General features: G+C 35.3%; 1 protein-coding gene and 1 long non-coding RNA gene across 2 annotated transcripts in view; one reads left to right on the top strand and one right to left on the bottom strand.

Moving 5' to 3' along the window:
* SLC5A12 (solute carrier family 5 member 12) overlaps window positions 1-18560 on the bottom strand; it is an 88966-nt gene extending 70406 nt beyond the window's left edge. Inside the window, exons 1-2 of the mRNA XM_033206093.1 lie at window positions 18398-18560; window positions 4982-5088 (exon numbers count right to left, since the gene is read on the bottom strand). Coding sequence (XP_033061984.1) covers window positions 4982-5020 — 39 coding nt within the window. The 5' untranslated portion in view covers window positions 5021-5088; window positions 18398-18560. The remainder of the gene's footprint in view (window positions 1-4981; window positions 5089-18397) is intronic.
* Window positions 1-21498, top strand: part of LOC117080798 — a 72376-nt gene that overhangs the window by 6147 nt on the left and 44731 nt on the right. Inside the window, exon 2 of the long non-coding RNA XR_004435958.1 lies at window positions 4980-5038. This is a non-coding gene — a long non-coding RNA (uncharacterized LOC117080798). The remainder of the gene's footprint in view (window positions 1-4979; window positions 5039-21498) is intronic.

Here is a 21498-nt window from a genome sequence, read left to right as displayed (position 1 = left end):
TCACAGGTATCATGCCAAATAAGATATTTTCTCTACAGTCGATTGACATAATATGGCTTTGGGTACATGTTATATGACCATTAATTTGGTGAATGTATTCCTTCCTATCCCATCAGGATAGAGGACCAGAAACAGTTGACATTTACAAAAATTGACACTATATTCACAGTTTTACCCCAGGGTTATGTTAACTCTCCATCTCTCTATCATAACATGGTGAGGAGATCTGGGCTATTCCGACATCTTGCAGAATATCACATTATAAAATGGACATTTTTTCATTCTGGATTGAGCATAAGAAGGACAAAACTTGATTTAAGGACAGATCAGCTTAGTATGTAAATGAAAGATGAAAATAGACAATGGTTGCAATGCCGCCTCACTCAGGGAGGCCTCCAATGTAAGTAGGTCAGTAAGGCACTTGATGAAATAGAATGAATGAATGAAAATAGACAATGGTTGCAATGCCACCTCGCTCAGGGAGGCCTCCAAATATAAGTAGATCAGTACAGCACTTGATGAAATACAATGAATGAATGAAAATAGACAATGGTTGCCATGCCGCCTCGCTCAGGGAGGCCTCCAATGTAAGTAGGTCACTAAGGCACTTGATGAAATAGAATGAATGAATGAAAATAGACAATGGTTGCAATGCCACCTCGCTCAGGAAGGCCTCCAATGTAAGTAGGTCACTAAGGCACTTGATAGCCAGTTGATTATTTTGGGCCACTTCCAACTTAGCCTAGTGATTCATTCTAAGAAAAATGGGCATTTAATCCAAGAGCGAATTTGTCTTTCCCAAACAAAGAATTTCAGACAGTACACCACCACCCTCCGACCTGAAAAAAATACAAAAAAAAAAAAAAACACTGCCTTCTTTTTTTGATTTACACATGTAAGAAATTGCACTTGGGCTTTTAATGTGGAGCAGACTTTACATTGGGGCTGTTTCCATCACTGCAAAGCAAACGATTTAAAATTGAACACTAGCCATCCCCATTCTTCCTATTTATTTTATTTTGTTTGTTTATATTTTGCTATTTTGGTTAGTCATCCTCTCCCTTTTCTTTGCTTTTTTCTTCTCTCGCTTTTTTTCTCCTCAGGAGAAAAATACATCAACCATTTAATCAAATAAAAGTTCTTCCATTTTCGTTTTCAGAGTAAATCAGCTCTGTATAGTTTCCGCCTAATTCCGTTCTGTGCCTCCCTTTGACCTCCCCTGATTACTAAAAAATGTAGAGAAAACTTTGCGTTAATTCTATTACAGTCCCAGTCCTCGTTTGGTATAGGAGCAAGAGTGTTTGATCTTTGAGATACAGATGTCATAAAATTGAGATTGATACTGCTGCAAACAAAACCTTTGAATGTCATATTTTAGGATGTATGCACTAATATAAAATTTAACTATATGCTACTCTGATTTCGGATTTAGATGTACCTGATAGCCACACTTGTCTACAAGATAGCACTGTAAAATCTAGGCATAAATTTATTTAAGAAAGAGTCAATATTTGCTATAATAGCTACATTTTAAAGTCACCCAGTAAAAGAAAAAAGCCCATGGTTGGAGTTTGGAAGAACTGGTTCAAGTTTCACTAATGAGCTAGTGTCTTGGCTTCATCTTCTACAAAATGAAAGTGAATAAATAATAATGTCTGTACACTTTCTGCCTCATGAAGTTGGTATGATACTTAAATGATAGAATGAATTTAAAAATGAGAATTTAGAAGGATTTCAGTTTATTAAATGAGGCTTGAATAGGACTTCTATCATTAAAGATATTATTATACACACACACACGCACATATGTGCATATTCCATGTATATGTAGCTTCTATGTTCAGATTTATTGATGGTGAAGGTTTTTTGGAAGCTGTAGCTCTATATTAGGAAACAGCAAACTGTGATCCTCATAGGACTTTGCTGTTCGTATAAATAAGGTTTTATTAGAACACAGCCATGCCTAATTAGTTACTATTGTTTCTAGTTGCTTTCCTGCTACAATGGCAAAGAGACTCTTTGGCCCACAAAACCCAAAATATTCACTGTCTGTTTCTTTACAAAAAAGGTTGTCATCTTCTGCTCTAGGTACTAGATAGGCAAGATGTATGCTATATAAGAAATATATATGTGTAACTATATATAAACGTATACATATAAATATATTTATATACATATATATGAACTTTAGTATGATCTTAAAATCTGTAATGTGAAGTGGACTACTCATGCAATTTTCCTGATCATTTAGACCAAAAACAAGTTCTTTTCATCATGTTGTTATTTTGGGTGAGGGAGTTATAAGAACTTAGTGAACCAGGCAATTGCCTTTGTCTCTGCTTTATTTCTGCGGCTCATAAATTGTTGGACTAGGGACTTTTCAAAAAATATTTACAAATCTGTCTCTCTAGATCTCTCTCAGAAACTGCAGAAAGCACAATAAATCATTCTTCCCTTTTCTACTTCCATATAACTTCAAATATTTTCTGTGAAATTTTGGGAATGTATATACGTATGTTTATATCCACCATCACACATTTATTTAGAAGATGATGACCTCTTTTTGCAGTGAATGTGACTATTATGAACAGGCTTGTGTTTTTGCTGAAGCTTAAGAATGAATGAGGATATTAGTCGTCAAAGAAGTAAAGAAAATCCATCCCCTGAACACACTTTACAAAAAGGAGTGCGTTATTAGTTGCTTCTTTATCCGATGGGTTATAACCTGATGAAAGACCTTTAATATTTATTAACACAGAAAACAGAACTTGCATTTCACAAATAATTCGAAGTTATACAACTCACAGATTTTAGATTACATTGAAAAGTTGATCAGAAACAAAAGATAAGACTAATATGTTCATGTTTACACTTGAGAATCAAACTGTAAGCATTAGATGAACGTATCAATTGTCTGATATTTCAACTCACCAGAATTCAGGCTTTAACTAAGAGCAATGGCTATATACAAGAGAAAGTATTATATAAGGAACCTGCAGTACAGTGATCTAACGGGTCACATTTTGGCTCATCAACCTCTATGATATGGACCATTCATAGAAATAGCTAATTACAATTTAAAGATTTGCTGTGAGGTTCAAATGAGATTGGGTCTATTAGCAGGTTTTCAATATTGGATTCAGTCAAATATAACAGAAAAGTAATAAAACCACATCTTGTTGTGCTGGTATGTATGGAGCAGTCAGACCACGTGACTTCTAACTCAGATTTCGTCGCTTCGGGCAAGTTACTTAGCCTCTTTGGGGCTTTCCTCGTATGTAAAACAGGAACAGTAGTAACCACAGCCAATATTTATGAGATTTACATAAGATAATATATGAAAACTGCTTAGGCCAAAGTCTGATGCATGATAAGTACTTAACAAATGTTATAGTAATAATAATTATTATACAAGCCCTCTATGTTAGACTTAGATACCTATTTTGCTTAGTTAACGGCTTATGCTGTGACTCTCCTATACCCACATCAACTGATGTTGTTCCTAAGAGTTTGGTTAGATCCTGGAAAATTGATATCTTGTAGGAAATTAAATATATCATTATGGCCAAGAAAGTTATACATTGGTTTTCAAAAACTGTTTTTAAATGTCATACTCCGTGGTAAAAATTTTTTATCATACTTCTAATATATATATAAAATTTTTTTATCATACTTCTAATATATATAGTTGACTTATAAATTATTTGCATATACTATTATGCAAATTATAAAGCATATTCAAATATAAACATTTAGAGGATAATATATATTATGATATTAGATATATGCTGTATAGACATTAAATATATGTATTATATATTTTGTATTATATTTAAATATTATAAAAATTAGGATACTTATATATAGATGGAGAGATCAATGCCCTAATATGTTTTCCTATATTCTAATAGGTTAATCAGTGAAAATAACATTTCTTTACAACCCATTGTACCAGGCATTCCGAAGTAGCTTGGGAAAGAAAGCCATGGGTACAACTAATTGGGTTTGGGGGTTTCAAAATGTGTTGACTGAACTAGCATTTACTTCATAAATACAAATAATAGTAGTCATAATTAATAAATATTAAATGTAAAGTGTATTCCAGGCACAGAGCTATGCAAATTGCATATTCTTTCATGCAATACATACAACCACCTTTTGAGGCAGATAAAATTGTATACTTCATTTTACAGATGCAGAACATGAGAGGAGGAAGGTTAAGTAACTTGCCCCAAATTACTATCTAAGAAATAAATAGCATAACACTTTGCAACCATATCTTCCTCCCATGACCAGTGCCCTTTTCCTTGGTAAGGTCATAATAATGATTATTACTATCTCCATTAATAGTAAATGCTGTATCTGTTGAGGAACTGTTATTTGCCTTCACTGTGCTAAGTGTTGTTCATGGGTATAGATAAAACATTTGTTTAGCAAACTCCTTTGATAAGTAAGCCATTTCAGAGAAAGTGAAACTATAAGAGTAAATGCTAGTATACTTTGAAGGGTGAAACAATGAATGGATAAAAGTCCCTTAATATGGGAATTTTAAGCGGGAATATCTACTGTTTAGTTAGAGATTTCTTTAAAGTATTGACATGTAACACACCTTTGGTTCTTCCAAATCTTCAGTGATCCTTACTACACACTTAAATGTTTTGTGTTTACTTAATCTCTCTTTCAATCACCTCTCATCCTTCTTTCTCTCCCTTCTTCTTTTCTGATATTCAAGGATGGGGCCCTATTTTCTGATAAAACCATTAGAGAATTCAGAAGTGTATGGGAAGGGAAGTCTTCATAATCCTGAAAAAATTCAGAAAAAGCAAAATCTCATGACCAGAATTAAACATGAGAGTGTAAAATTCAGTTTCACCTGAGGAAGGATTTGAAATTCTAGATAGTATATGATGGAGCTCCCATGTAATCTTATCTAGATCTGAATGGTTAGAAAATGTCATGTCATTTATTTTTCACAACAGACCTGTGAAGTGGTTGCTGTTATCCTGACCACGTTGTACATCAAAGGCTGGGCACGAAGGTGAGTATGGGGTCACCAGGAGTTCATATATCTTTGGCCAGATTGTGTACCTAAAGACAACCAAGGAGAAGAGTACTCTCATGAAATGAGGTCAGGTTATTAAAAAGTGCCCTGGGAAGTGCAGCATCCCTGAGATAGCTCTATTAAAGTTATAAGTCCTGTCATCATCATCCTATATAATGGAAATTCAAGCTAATGTTTACTGCTTGCTTTGTGAGCATCAGGGGCAGGTCTAAGAACTTCACATCTATCATGTATTTTAATTTTCCCAACAACACTTCGAGAAAGTACTATTATTATTTTTAGCTTACAGATTGGGAATCTGGGTACAGAGATAATAAGTTGTCCAAGAACACACAATTATTAAAAAGTGACTTTGAAATTCATACCTAGAAAACTTGACTTCAATTCTTATATGAGTGAACACTATTATTTATACTCCCTTTTCTTTTTGAAGGGAGGCAAGATAATGACAGGAATTTATACATTACACACATGTGAAACTTTAAAACATATAATAGATGCCATTTATTGAACAATTATGATGCATCATGCTAACTAATAGGTACACATTGTTTTATTCGATGTTATAAACACTTTTCAAGATAGCGTTAATTTTCCCATTTTTTTGTCAGGAAACTCAGCTTCAAAAGGATGAGGTAACTTGGTTAAGGTCATGCAACTGGCATCAGAAGTCAGATTCCAATTCAAGTCTGTAGGACCCTTTCAACTTATGTTGTTTCCATAAAGCAATGCTGTATGTTTAGTTTCAATGAGTAATCTCATCTAGTAGAAAATAGTTTGAGCATGTTCTTCCTCTTTAATATTTGAGAGGATGCTGTGTGCATCCTCTCAAATATTAAAGTGCAGCTATGGGATTAATGTTTTGGTGTTCTAATACCTTGGAAGTGGCAGTGGGGATTATGCCCAGTCCAAAGGCATCACAGAGACCTTGTAGTGTTGGAAGTCAGAGGACCCTACACAACAAACACCATGCAATATGCCTGAGATTGGACTCTCCATATCTTCTCTTTAAAAAGCAAAAAGGAATTTTAGAATTCTAAAAAAGAATTTTAGAATATTTCAAGAGAAAGAGAAGATTATTGCAAAATATCAAGTGAGGCTTTATGATCAAATGAGAGTAATATTCTTGTTTTCCTCTTACATGTTCAAACACTCTCATTCTCTTGCAAGGTCACTTTTTTAGTCTGTTTTCTAAGCATAGTGCCTTCCCAGAATTTCACTTTTAATCCTCTTTCACGGTTACTCTGCTGAGTGAATACTTCTACTCTTCCTTTCCCTTCCCAAAAGAACTCCACTTTTCACAATCCTAGAGTTTGAATAGGATTGATATCCACATCTTCCGAGCAAGAAGAGGCCTTTGTAGGCCTTCACCGATAAGCATAATTTCATCCTCCTTTCTGGCTATAGCGACTGGTTCACAAGGGCATACATTAAGTCAGCTTTAAAGGAGTTCGCACATCATATTCCTTAAGCCCAAATAATTGATAATGGATAAGCACACAATTTAAATTGTTCAATCAGCAAATCTTTGGAAGACAGAGCAGGAACTAAATGATAATTGCTTCTTAAAATAATAAATTTCAGGGCCAAATATCAAGTAGGGCTACCCTAGTTTTGGACATTTTAATTGTGTGAATCAATAACCTACAGAATTTGAGTTTAGCTTTCTGTTACTTGAAGCTGAAAGCTTCTTAAGTGACCTTATATAATTTCCCTCTGAGGAATGGAATTTGCTTTCTACTTATCTAATTTTTTAGCTTTTCTGGGATTCTCCATGTAAAACAAGATATTCACAGAATAAAATTAAATAGTATATTAAAGCTTTTAGCATTGTGACTGGGTATATAATAAGTACTCAACAAATAGTATCTATTATTGCTATTGTTACAACTGTTTAAATTCATTCACCCTTTATTTTCATCTCAGACTCTAGAGCTTCAGTCAAAAATGTATCACTGCGTGTTGCACATCTTCCTATTAGACTCTGTATTTCTAAAACTAAGGGCTATACCTTTATGCAGAATGTCAAAAAATACCTTAAAAAGTGGTCATCATGTGTTGACTCTTTTGTATGCCTTGGCTATGTGCGAGGTATGTTAACCAATGTGTCTCCTTGTTTTTTTTCTATCCACTCTGAAAAATAGGTATCACTATTCCTATTTTACAGGTGAGAAAATTGAGACTGAGAAAGTTGTTCTACTTTCCCAAGATCATACACTTAACACAAATCCAGATTTATATAATTCCAAAGCTCATGACCTTTCTACTAGGACTTATTCTTTTCTTGGACTCAAGCTTTCTTCCAATTGTTATATAACGAATGTGTTTTTATGTTGTCCAATATGTGTGTTTGTTTCTCCATTCAATTTCAAACTGTAATTAAGGTCATTTCTCTATCTCTTTTTGCTCACAAGAGTATTATTTAATAAGCCCCATAAAATTCTCCCTTGCTAAATGAAATGTTCTTACTATTTTAGAAGCTGTACAGAGTCCGTTGGGATAAGTGATTGGGATGTAACAAAAATGAAACTTGCCAAGACTTTGTAGTGGCTTTGCCTATAAAAGCAGCAATCCACCAACGCCTTGTTATGGAGTACCTGATTATCATTATGACAGAAATGTGGAGCCCAAACATCTTACTTTAATGAGCCTTTCTCATTTGGAGAACTTACTTTGGCTTGGGTTTGTCCAAAAATACTTTGCTCTTTTAAGACCACAGTACCTAATTTAGCAGCTCATTATACTTTACTGCAAATGACACTGTGTTCTTATGTCTATATGTTATTTCAGTCAGTACTTGATCTCCTACACATTTGACTTGCATGAGTTTTCTAATATTTCCTTAGATACACAATATTATCTGTATGAAAAATTTAGGTAACTTTTTGTAGCAGATTCAGTTAAGCATCATGGTGTAGCTCTCTTACAATCAAGGTCAAACACTGGCTCATAGGTTTTCGTATCATAGTAAAAATCTAAAAGAAAATTTCATTTTTTCTTCTCTCTCACTTCTCTTCTCCTAATCACCCTATCTATAAATTGTAATTTTATCAAGCCTATCACAAAAATAAGTGCAAAATAATCAATCGTATATTTGTATATCAAGGGAATATTGTCTGGAATTATTTTTGGCAAAGGAAGGCATGTTAAATTATCCACCAAAACTAGCTGATATGGGAAAATGCGGATATTACCTATTCTTCAATTACTATCAGCTTTGTTACTTTTTTCTGTGTGTGCATCTGTGTATAATGGGGTGGGGGTGGAGGGTGTCAAGAAAGAGAGAGATAATCTTGTTGCAGAGAAAAATAATTTTCACCTGAAACACATACAAATAAGAGGTTATCCTCTGAATTAAGTAATCTAAGATTACTTAAAAGTTTAGTAACCCATCTGGTTTTATTGCATAATGCCCTGGTTTAATTGCCAGGTTGTTCACTTTTGACATTACTGCCAGAAAGTTTAGACTAAAATTTCTGGCTCACACCCATATTAAATGTGTTGCTTATTATAGTTTGAAGAATTAGCCTTATTTATGTTTCTATCTCAGATCCACTCTTTTACAGTTTTTATTTCTTTGCCCACATTTAACCTAGGCTACTTTATGATATTTTATTGTGCTGTACAAGTCGCTTAATAAGCCTTCTGAAATTCTTTCTAGAACATGGTGGAATATAATAGATAGTCAATGTGAAGATCCTGAAATCCTGAGTAATTATCCCATATACCAACTTCATCTTTTTAAAAATAGACATAACCAAGTTATGGTGTTTCCGGAGTTTGTTCCTTCAGATGTTCAGATGTGTCTAGAGTTTCTTCCTTCTGGTGGGTTCCTGGTCTCCCTGGCTTCAGGAGTGAACCTGCAGACCTTTGCGGTGGGTGTTACAGCTCATAAAGGCAGTGTGGACACAAAGAGTGAGCAGCAGCAAGATTTATTGCAAAGAGCAAAAGAACAAGGCTTCCACAGCATGGAAGGGGACTGCAGCCAGTTGCTGCCGGTGGCCAGCTTTTATTTCCTTATTTGGCCCCGCCCACATCCTGCTGATTGGTCCATTTTACAGAGAGCGGATTGGTCCATTTTTATACAGTGCTGATTAGTGCATTTACAAACATTTAGCTAGACACTGATTGCTGATTAGTGCATTTACAATCCTTTAGCCAGACAGAACAGTTCTCCAAGTCCCCACCCAATTAGCTAGACACAGAGTGCTGATTGGTGCATTTACAAGCCCTTAGCTAGACAGAAAAGTTCTCCAAGTCCCCACTTGACCCAGCACCCCTGCCGGCTTCACCTCTCACTTCTACTACCATTGTTGGTACTGGCTGTATCCACTTTGTTCTTTCATCATTCGGCCCCTCTTCATCAACTACTTTCTATTTTATTTTTATTTCCTTTCTTTTGTTTTGCCCTCAGGAAGATGTCAAAAACACAAGTGTATTTACAGGGCTATGTCCCGAAGTTCCACCTGAGCTGCTATGCTGACCCTGCTTTCTTTGTCTGCCTCTTATAGGTAGGCGTTTCTTAACCTCTAACCCTCGGCCCTCTTTTGTTGTCAAACCGTATTTGTTTTCTGGATGATCTTTTTATTCTGATTAATTAAGATACGGTGTCACTATTGAGGACATCTTAATCTATGTATCCAACTGAGTTCCATGTCTAAGTCACATCCTCAAAATCACAGAAAGACAGAAAAGTAAATTATACCCTTGAGAGGCTTATAAGGGAAAGAAGAAAAACTGGGAGGAATGGTGGCTTAAGAAAAATATCGGATGGAGCAAAACTAGTTTTTGCTCTTGTTGTATTTTAGGGATAATGGAGTTTTTACTACTTTATATACCAGGAGGAAGTGGCTGAAGAAAATAATGAAAATAAAAGAAAGATGCCTGAAGAGGCAAGATATCAGGGGATATTTAGAGGGAGAACTTAGTATGACGTCTGAGTATGATGAGTCAGTAAGAACATAAATTCTCAGAATTGATTTTAAAGGAGGAGAGGATGAGCCAGCCATAGTTACATTGAAAGGTAGAGACACTCACTTCTTTGAATTTTTTGTTTTCAAAACCTGCAGCCCTCAGGAACTGGTTTCTATGTCTGAAGAGCCTATATTGGAAGAGATTTGAAGTATTTTTCAGTAATTTCAATGTTTCAGTAATTTCAATATTATTTGACAAAGGAGCCATCTGCCATCAGATAAAATGACACAAAGCAATTTGAAGCCCAGCATGCCTTTTCCTCAAATATTGGAAAAGCAAATGAATAGATGAATATTGTGTGTGTTTGTGTGTTGGAATAAATCCTCCAGATACAATTTTTTGCATATGATGAAATTTTAAGACATCTTCATAATATAGTCTCTGTTGGCTTAATACACAGAGACCTTCTGTGTGGCTGCCTCTACCCGGGTCTGGAAAACGTCATCAGTGTGCAGCAAACACACACAGTAAGGTGCACTGTGAATTTCTAAGAGTCTCCAAAGACTAAAGACAGTAAGTCATTCAGAGTCATGTTAATGGCAAAACTGCCAGAAATGGGCCACACACCCTAATTCAAATGACCCTTTCTTCATAAAAAGTAATAAAAAATGACCATATAAGAACCCAATTCTTCTCGAATGCACGAATAGGATTTGTATGTATAATCTATGGACTACAGTTTGAAACAAGTTTAATATGACCCAGCTGTGTTGCATAATTAAACTGACAATTAAAGCACGGTCTAAGAGGCCACCAGATGGCAGCCTCTTCATGTTTAACTCCTGTGGTTTCCCCTAGACCTGCTGGATTTTGTTTGTTTTTAGGGCCCAGAATCTCAGGGTAGAGGAAAGGTTTGGGAGTAGGAATTCAGTCAAGGGCCACAGACAGGTAAAAAGAAATGTATTTTTTTAAGTTTATTTTTTATTTGTTTTGTTTTGTTTTGTCTTCAGAAAGATGCTGAAATGACAAATACGTTTATAGGGCTCTGCCCCTAACTTCCATCCAGGCTGACTGTGTCAGGCCTAGTAGACCTCAGGCCATGTGGGGCAATGTGAACCTGGAAAATAAGCAGAATATGTCTCTTTCTAGTTGTGGCAGCTGCCTCAACTCAAAGTCCCTCATTAACCCTGCATAGAAAAATTGTCTCGTACTTGTTTCTTAGGCTTTTAAGTGGTTGAAAAATTACTTTATCTTTTATTTACTTCAAATCTTAATTTTAATTTAATTTTTTCCTTTGTTATGCACTTTTAACTTTATAATTTTTCTTACTGAAATTTTAGAAAAGACAAAATGACTTCATTCAATAAATGCAACAAATGTGTTAAAAGTTACTTCTTAAAAAACGTTTTATTTCACATGTATGCTAAATAAGAAAAAAATTTTAAATATAAAAAGTGAAAAGAAATAATGTAAAATAATATAACGTCATCACTATCCAAATATAAACCCCATAAACTGTTATTTAAAAATCGTATGTCTCTATAAATAGAATTATCTCCAAAACAGGATTTTGCTATATATATTGGTTTGTAGATTTTAAAAATTGACAATGTATCATATACATTTTTCCATATCAAAAATTTATTTCCATGCTATAAATTTTAATGGTTATATAGTGCTCTGTGTGTAATTATGCCACAGTATGTTCGATTGGGCCTTTACCACAAAAATGTTTTTAGAAGTACTATAATTTTATAAAATCAATAGTTAAGCAGGAGAGTAAGACGGGATAGAAATGAAAAGCATGAGCAAAGAACAGAAATGCAGACAGGCGGTGGAAAACCACCCAGGAAAGGAGAGGTCAAAACAGAGGAGAAGTAAAGGAAACATGAAAGATAGAAAGGGGTAAAGATAGAGGAAAAGAAGAAAACAGAAATGATCTGCAGTAAACCATCCAGCAAAGACTTGCTTTTTATTTGTGTTATAGGTTTCTGATGATCAGCCTTTATCTTTCTGCTTTGAAATGCTGAGTGGCTGACAACCGCTCTACAGTTGTTCTTTATCTGAAAGGAGGGTAAATTTTCACTGAAGGGCATGGTAAAGAAATGCAAAAAGCAAATATTAATATTAAAATTGTTCTCTAGTTGCAGCTACAGAACAGAGGAATGCAAACTGATTATTTGGAATTAAGCAGAGGATCAAATCTCCAGGAAAAAAAAAAAGACACAAAAACATTTTTCTATTTCTAGTTCACTTCATAAGCTTGTGAAAAGAACACACTGTCTGGACGTGATGATTTATATGAAATGATGTCCATGAAATACAATTATATCATATGTAAAGTGATGAAATATTATGTAGATAATAAAAATGCATGAGCATACTCTTTTTAGCACATGTAGACAATAATATGTGTAAGGATACATAGTGACTTGGGACTGACTATAAAATTGGGAATATAAGGGCGTGGTAAAAGAATAATTTGGCTTTTTATATAATATTTTTTATTTAGAATTTTTATAGTAAGGCATGTATTGATTTTTAATAAAAATAAATGAATAAAAAGAGAAAATGTCAGCTCACTGAGCACAAATCACTCATGAACAGAGGGAAGGGGGATGATTCCTCAAAGTGTGTGAATCGTGGCTGATGAGAACAGCCTCTCTGCTCTCACTCCACTGAGTGCTTTCTCCAGCAGCCTCAAAAGGCCTTATTCTCAGCTGGTGTCATGCAACTCTCATGTCACAGGATGCATTTTAAGCCTCCCTTGAAGAAACTTTTTTGTAAGGCTTGGATCTAGACCTCTTTATCTTCAAATAGTTGCAGATGGCAGCCTTAGGTTTCATAAAGGAAGAGGGTGGATTGGCAGACTTGAACAATTAAAGTAAGAGTGGCTTCAGAGGGAGTTTTAAATTCTCTGAATTTTACAATGAAGACTTTCTTTGCTGGGAGTAAAGCAGTAGGATGAGAAAGTAAAGCTAGAAGAAATATTCTTCCTGAAATAAAGGTGTTCCAAAAATAAATGTGATTGAATTGGGATAGATCCACTGTAATGATGCCCTCATGTATTAAATCTTGGCTCCTGGGAGCTTGCAAAAATTCTACAAACTATTATGAATATTTCTTAGAGCTTAATAAAATCATATATTTTATCATAGTAAGACTGTGTAAGTTAGCTAAATATTGAGCTTTTTCTTGTTTGGAAACATCTCTGCTCATTTATACCTCATGCTGAATTCTGAAATAGAAATTAATATGTTTTTAATAACAAGGGAAAAACAATAATCACTTATGAAGTGGAATCTTTACCCTGCTTTTTTTTAAGTTGACAAATAAAAATTCTATATATTTATGATATATGCATATCATACAACATGATGTTTTCATATACATATACATTGTAGAATGGTTAAATCGAGGTAATTAGCATATACATTACCTTACATACTTATTTTTTGTGATGAGAACATTTAAACTCTCAGCAACTTTCAAGTACACAATAGATTATTATGAACTATAGTCACAATAATGCACAATAGATCTTTTGAACACATTCTTCTCTCTACCTGAAATGTTGTATCATTTGACCAACATCTCCTCAACCCCACAGCCTCAGCTTCTGATAACCACCATTCTACTCTCTGCTTCCATGAGTTTGACTTTTTTTTAGATTCCTTACATGAGTGAGATGGCGTGGCATTTGTCTTTTTGTACCTGGCTTATTTCACGTAACATAATAATCTGCCAGGTTTATTCATGTTGTTGCAAATGATAGGATTTCCCTCTTTTTTAGGGGTGAATAGTATTCCATTGTGTATATATGCCACATTATTTAAATCCATTCATCTGTTGATGGACACTCCGGTTGATTCCATGTTATTCTATCTTTGACACCAAGTCTGCCTATCTATTGAGCGCTACTCTTTCTTTAATCTTCTGGCTTGTTTTCTTTTCTGTGGCTTAGTGACTGGCCACTCTAGCTTTGCCTCACGATCCTCTTCTGTGCCTGACACCTCTGAGCAGCTCTGGTCAGATCTCCTTAAAACCTCAGGCTCCTCATCCTTGATTACCGCAGAGGATATTCCCTACTTTGAAGAAAATAAAATTTGTTTTTTTCTTGATTGGTAACATGTTCTTTTCAGAGATCAGGAAGAATCTTTCTGTTCAGGACCCTTGGCAATATCTGCTGTAAGGATGATTTTCCAGTAGCAGTCAGCAGAGAGCGGGCTCCTAATCTGGTAGAATAAAATACAATAAAGCAACCAGAATACTGGTCATGACATTTGGTAACTTGGTAACACCAAAGTAGCTGAGGGAAGCTTTTAATGAAGATTGTGGAGGCTTATCTCAAACATGAAAAAATTAAATAAGTCTTACTTTTTAGTTCTTAAGTAACAGGAAGACATCTCTTCATATGTAGGTACTTTATTTCTCTAGGATCTTTTTGAGAAAATAATTTGTCAGTTGACTACTTTGGGGGCGACTAAGTTTTTTTTAGAGATTCTGTTAAGTCCTTGGAGAAATTCAAGATTAAAAACTTAATTCTTGATCTCTAGCCATTCATAAATGTAACAGGCAAGTCTATATAATGCAATGTAAGGTCAAATATAACATGTTCAAAGTACCAATGAAGTACAGAGGCAGAATTGCTGAGAGGATCTTACGTGTCTTTAAGAAATATTTCAGCTGGTCCCCAAAGGGTTTAATTTTTAAAAATTCAAAATGAAAATAAAGTAAAATCTTGTTGGTGGGAACGCCATGAACAAAAGCTTGGAGGCATGAAAAGTACATGATACAATGGAGGACAATAAGTACAGAATTATTGCTAGAATTAAAGATAGAGGAGATTGCAATGGGAAGAAAGTCTAAAAATAATTCCAGACCAGAACATACAGTGCCCTGAATCCCAGGCTAAGAAGATTTCACTTCTTTCTGTATTCCATGAAAAGCCCTTGAAGGATTTTAAGTGGAAGTATTTTTAGAACTATGCCTTAGAATGAGTTATCTTACTGCTATAGTCAGATGGTAAGATGGAAGGCCAAAAATCCAATTACTAAAATAATACCAATGGCAGATGTGAAAGACTTGAAATAGTACATTACAGAAAGAAAGAGATTACACTTTGGCCACTTAAACGTCTAGAGTTTGAAAAGGTGGGCACTGAGATTCTCTGTGTAGTTGTCAACTCCATTCTTGTCATTGCTCACAAGAAGATCCAAAGTAAATGTTTCTATTTTAAAAACAGCTTCATGGAAACATACATAAAGAAGTAGTTGTATGCTTAAGAACACCAGCCCTGGCCCTCCTAAAGAGGGAAAACCTTGGCAAAGTAAAGGACTGGGGTTTACATTTTCAAAAGCTGTTTTATTCTTTAAATGGTACCTACCATATAGTCAAAGAAGGCTGGTTGTCAATTTTACTGCTTCTGTAATGATAAATGTCACCCTTTTCTCCTTTGCAGGAGAGGGGATTTCCCAAGTTTATCCTAGGAAGCTAATTTTGAATGAACAATATGAAATGTGATCATGGCAAATTTAGGCTACAGAAATTAAAAACCTAAAACTGAAGAATATAAGGACTTGAGGGGCAATTAGAAATTGCCTACTTTGGAGTTTTCTATCTTTTTATCTGTACAGACTCCTTTCATTTATTTTTTCACTTAATAGAGAGCTTGACAAAGGTCATGACCAGGGTGACCATGTTTGGTTACCAACATTCTTCACCATTTATATCCCAGCAAGTCCTATAGAGTTCAATAAATAAATTAACTTATAAAGTATAAGTTAAATGATTAGTAGACAGCACTATTCATCACCTTTATAAACCAATATGCTCGAAATGCATTGATAAATGTTAAACAAAAGCAGACACTCAACAGTTCGATTACTTTCATGGTTTATGTTTTCCATTAGGCTTTTAGAGATAATTAAAAACAATTTAATAATTTTTGTTATTATCCTGTATTCCTAAAGCCATAAGGATCCCGGTGACTTTGGGTTACGAACAGTAGTTCTAATCTTATTTCAGATGAAAATGAGGCACAGAGATTGGAAGTGACTTCCAAGGACATAGAAGCATCATCAACATCCTGTAATTAATCTTAAGCAGCGTTTGGGGGCAAGGAAAAAAAGACCAATCTTAAAATTTGCTTTAGTGGTTTCTTGTGTCCCTAGTCTTTGAGGCTGATTATATGCTGTTCTGGCTTCTGACTTTTGGGTAGAAGGCCAATGGCTGCACCTTTAACTCTGTTCTTTTCTGTAGGGTTTTTTCCCCCTAAAAGTGTTTAATTATACCAAAAAAGAAGCTGTCTTTGATCACACAACTTGCTTAGCTACTTTCTCCAGGTTGCTTTAACACTGCCATCTGGATACATTACTCTTTTCTTTAGATCACTTTTAAATAACTAAGACAAGAAAAATATTTTTAAAATAATAAAAAAGTCAGAAAGACAAAAAAAAAAAAAAAATCCACACAAAGTCCAGAAACAATGGAAAGAAGCAAGATAGGGTTGATTTTCCTGAAGAGAAAATATAGTCACCTGGTAATTTTGTCTTAGTTCTGGGAAAAGAGCCCTGGTTGTATCACACCGACTCCTGTGCCCTTCCTCTAATTTCTTTCCTACTCCTTTACTGTCTGCCTGCCTTCTCTTTCTTCCTGCTATCTGGGTAGGAACTGAGGCATGTCAGGTACCAGGTTTCTATTGAAGATTTCTTGTCAGTGCAAGGTTAGAATACAATCAGATTGTTTGATTCTTCCCCGTGAATTTGGTTCCAGAAATGTTATATATTAATAACTAGAAAAAGATGAGTAATGACTGGGCATTATGTCGATGTGCAGACTGTATGTGACCTGAGTAGACATAGGATGCATTACTGAGATTTGCAATATTTTCAGAGACTCAGTGTTGTCTGCTTGTACATAGGATTAGAAATAGTTTCAAAGACCCCTGTCTAGTCCTGTTGTGTATGATCAAATCTCCTTTACCACTTCCCTGTCAAATATTTATCCAATGTACTTCTCAACACCTTTCATGACAATCACAAATATTGGCTTGCTCTGACTTTTGGAAAGAGCTTTCTTATAATAAACAGAAACTGGTCTCCCTATGAACTGCCCAATTTGTTCTATTCCTACTCCTTCTTATCACATAGAATAAGTTAAATTCCTTTTTCCCCTGATGGCTCTTTCTGATATTTCAGAGATGTGATCACAGCTCCTTTGAATTTTCTTATCTCCAGGAGAAATTCCCATGGTTCATTAAATTATTTTTCATAAGACTTAACCTCTACATACATTTCGTATGTTAATGTTCCTATTTCTAATTTCACCCAGAATTACATACAATTCTTTTTTGAAAATATTTTGAAAAATAATACAAGTAATATATTTTTATTGGAGAAAAATTAGAAAACCACAGATGGCAAAAAAATATATTTTTAAATGATCTACGAAGCATTTCTATGCAAAAAGGGAGGCTTTTGATATTTTGGCATATAACTTTCCAAATTTATTCACATTCATATATACACTGCTAAATTTTAGCAAGATACATAAGTGAGGCGAAGCTTAAAAAGCAATTCCATGTATGTCTATTTCTAAGAATGGGCACTGAAAATCACCTTGGAGTAAATTTTCTTTTTCTAGGAAATATCACTTAACTGAGTCCTCATGATTATGCCAATTTAAGGTTTGCTCTCACCCATTGCTCTAAAGCAGAGGCCAGCAAATTTTTACTGTAAAGCCAGGAAGTAAAGGCTTAAGTCTTTGGGGACCACATGAGGTCTTTGCTGCTGCTGCTCCTCCTTCTTCTCCTTTTTCTTCTCCTTGTTCATTTACAAACTTACACACTTTTTAAAAATGGTAATACCATTCTTAGCTTACAGGCTGTACAGAAGCAGGGCACTGACCAGAATTTAGAGGCTAAAGTCTGTTCGCCCCTATTCTAGAGGAAGGATTTAATACAGTTTCTCAATTACTAACTGAGGAAGCCCCCACAAAACTCCTTGATATATAGAGTTCCTCTCTGGGGATGTCTTAGGTAAATTTGCGTAGTAATCAATGAGCCCCCTGGGAAGAAAGAAATAGAAACATCAAATACTAGTTTTTTGAGGTGTAATTTTATTAGACTCTCTCCGATGGGTTGAGATGTTCCCAGCTGAGGTGTGACAACTGGAAAGTGTGCCGAAGGCTGCCAAGTAGAACTAGCTATGAGACTAATAGACATCTGGATTATTGGCCTGGACTCTTCAATGACTGGAGAAGAAAACTGACTTTTACATAGCTCATGACTAACTAAGCCGGTTTACTAAAAAGATTATGCCTTGGAATTAATGACTAAGGGTGTGAATATATTCTTGGAGAGTTGTAATCCTCAAAGGAGCTTTCTGTTTTAGTCATAGATTATGATGTAGTAACAATTACCTCAAACCTCTGTGGCTTAACAGGATAAAGGCTTATGTATCATTTCCAGCCTGATGGACAGCTTTCCTAGAGAGCTTCCCTGTGCAACTCTCCTCCAATTTATCACTCGGGGATCCAGGCTCCTTCCATCTTGTGATATCATCATCTTTAATGTATAACCTCCACATCTGCCACGGAAAGGAAAGAAATAACACAGGCAATCAGTCAAGGTATTATAGTCAGGCCTGAAATTGGCATTCATTGCTTCCTCTCATTTGCATTGGTCAGAATCTGTTTATAGAGTCTCAAACTAACTCCAAATGAAGCTAGGAAATATAGATGTAATGTGTACCCAGGAAGAAAAACAAATATTGTTTAATATCTGCTCAGTCCTGGTCATACTCCCTTCACTTACATGTAGGTATTGAGTGGGGTTGGGAGCAGCACATGTAGCTTCTGGAAAGATCTGGAACAGCAAGAATGTAACCACAGTAGTGACAAGCATGTACCATAATTTTAAATGTCAGTTTTTATTAGTGACTTAATTAGAAATGATGGAAGTGATGGCATACTAAAACTAGCCAAGATATCATTCTAGCTCTTAGGTTTCTCTTTGCCTCATGTTTGGAACCCAGATGTAACTGGGCCCTTTGATCCAAGTAAGCTCTCAGGGTTTTCAGAAACTAGAAAGTAGAAAGCAAAAGGAACGAGACATCCTGCCAAGTTAGACAAATGAGGACTTGAGCAATTTATTTAAATAGTATATTTTATGAACTTACTTATGCTCCAAGCTGGTGAAGTGAGCCATATCAATTAGAAGTGTGTATGTGGGGGGGTGTGTGTGTAAGAGTGCAGGTGTGTTTATAAACATACTGGAATTATCTATGCTGATCTCAAGGTAGGAAGACCAATTTTCCTAATACAATTAGTGTTTGTGTGGTGTATGTGTGTGTACGTGTGTGTGTGTGTACCTATATGTACATATATATATACATCTCTCTATCTATATTAATGTTTTTATATATAAATTATATATATATTAAAAACTCTTCTCATTTTGGTACCTAATGGTATCTAAAATCTTGAATCTTCTTCTCACATGTACTCTATATTTGCTATCTTGTGCTTGCACAACTGGCGTTTGGTGGGTAATATTTACTACCTTATAGTGCCAAGCATATATTCTTCCTCTTACTGGTAACAATAGTAACTTAAATTTTATTTGGAAAATTACACCTTGAAATGAATCAGGGTGCAGGGAAATTTAAATTTTTCCTCTGAAGGTTTGATAATTTTAGTTTATAAAACCAATTGATAATAGAGTAACATATTTTAGGCATACATATTTTATTATGTGCACACGTGTGCACCAGAGTCACGTAAAATATAAAAACTCAAAGAAAAGCAAAATGGGTGATACTTTTATACCATCTTGAAGGTACAAAAGCAATAGGAACTTGGATCATGGCAAAACAGGTTATGGGAGGGAGAGGAGGCTTGGCTAGCAAAAGTGGTCTTGCTCTATAGATGAAACCTCACAGGTAGCAGCCCTCAGAGAGAACAGATGGTAACTACGTCTTTCAGACCTTTAAAAGTGTCAGACTCTCTTGTTATCTAGATTATTAGACTGGACTTGTTTATGTCTCTTTTGAGGTAGGTTCTTCAAGTTTCTCATACTTTATGGAAACGGTCAGCTTTCCAATAAATTATTTTTATTAAGAACAACCAGGGTTATATTCTGTAGCCTGTAATCCAAGAATACCTAAATGATACACACTTGAACCTCAATGTGTATAAAGAAACTTTTTCTTTTGTTATAATATATGTATCTATAATATATATGTTTGTTTGTTACCTATTGCACTGTACTATCTAGACATTTTTATATGACTTCTGTCAAATAACATATTCCCTAACTGATTCTCTTTCTTTGGATGTACAGACATAGTGAATATGCATAATATTGTCATCAAATAATATTGTCATCAAATAAAATGCACAGTAAAATCATTGCATTTTCTTGTTTCATAGTGTTTCTCTTTTTGGGATCTATGATCTGGTATAAAAATGAGACCCTTAACTTTTGGAGATTTGTTTTGCCTTCCACTTGTGCCTGCTAATTAAGTGGTAGAAACTGCATGCTTTAAAGAGAACCTTAAAAACTGCTAAATGAAAAACCTTACAACTACTGGATTTTCTATCTGTCTGTGCATTTATATATGTTGTGTGTGTGATGTTTATATATAAAAGTGCTCCAATTAATGGGCTTAAAAATAGTAAGTGCTTAAATCAAATATTTTGTGAGAAAAGTAAAAAGGGTAATGCCTTTTATTTCATATGACTTAAGTAATCTTTGAGAAACTAAAAGAGTTTTACATGCAAGATGTATAAGGATAGTGAAAATGTGTTTTTGGTAAAAGAGTCTAAGAAGGCATGGAAATGTGAATAATTTTTTTTGGCCTGGTTTAGAGGGTTAAAGGATTGTTTTAAGCTAGGTAGGGAAAAGTTGAAGGTTTGAACAAGTTGTGGAAGGTTTGTGAAAAATTTATCTTGTAAAAGAAAGTATGTGAGGGCCGGGCGCGGTGGCTCAAGCCTGTAATCCCAGCACTTTGGGAGGCCGAGGCGGGCGGATCACGAGGTCAGGAGATCGAGACCATCCTGGCTAACACGGTGAAACCCCATCTCTACTAAAAAAAATACAAAAAATTAGCCGGGCGAGATGGCAGTCGCCTGTAGTCCCAGCTACTCGGGAGGCTGAGGCAGGAGAATGGCGTGAACCCGGGAGGCGGAGCTTGCAGTGAGCTGAGATCCGGCCACAGCACTCCAGCGTGGGCAGCAGAGCGAGACTCCGTCTCAAAAAAAAAAAAAAAAAAAAAAAAAAAAAAAAAAAGAAAGAAAGTATGTGAGGGCCGGGCGCGGTGGCTCAAGCCTGTAATCCCAACACTTTGGGAGGCCGAGAGGGCCAATCCCAAGGTCAGGAGATCGAGACCATCCTGGCTAACACGGTGAAACCCCGTCTCTACTAAAAACTACAAAAAAAAAAAAAAAAAAAACTAGCGGGCGAGGTGGCAGGCGCCTGTAGTCCCAGCTACTCGGGAGGCTGAGGCAGGAGAATGGCGTGA

Source organism: Trachypithecus francoisi, unplaced genomic scaffold (genome assembly GCF_009764315.1).
Source record: "Trachypithecus francoisi isolate TF-2019V2 unplaced genomic scaffold, Tfra_2.0 Lachesis_group8, whole genome shotgun sequence".
Taxonomy (NCBI): Eukaryota; Metazoa; Chordata; class Mammalia; order Primates; family Cercopithecidae; genus Trachypithecus; species Trachypithecus francoisi.
Note: the sequence above shows the minus strand (reverse complement) of the source record. Positions and strands in the feature narration are given on the sequence as shown.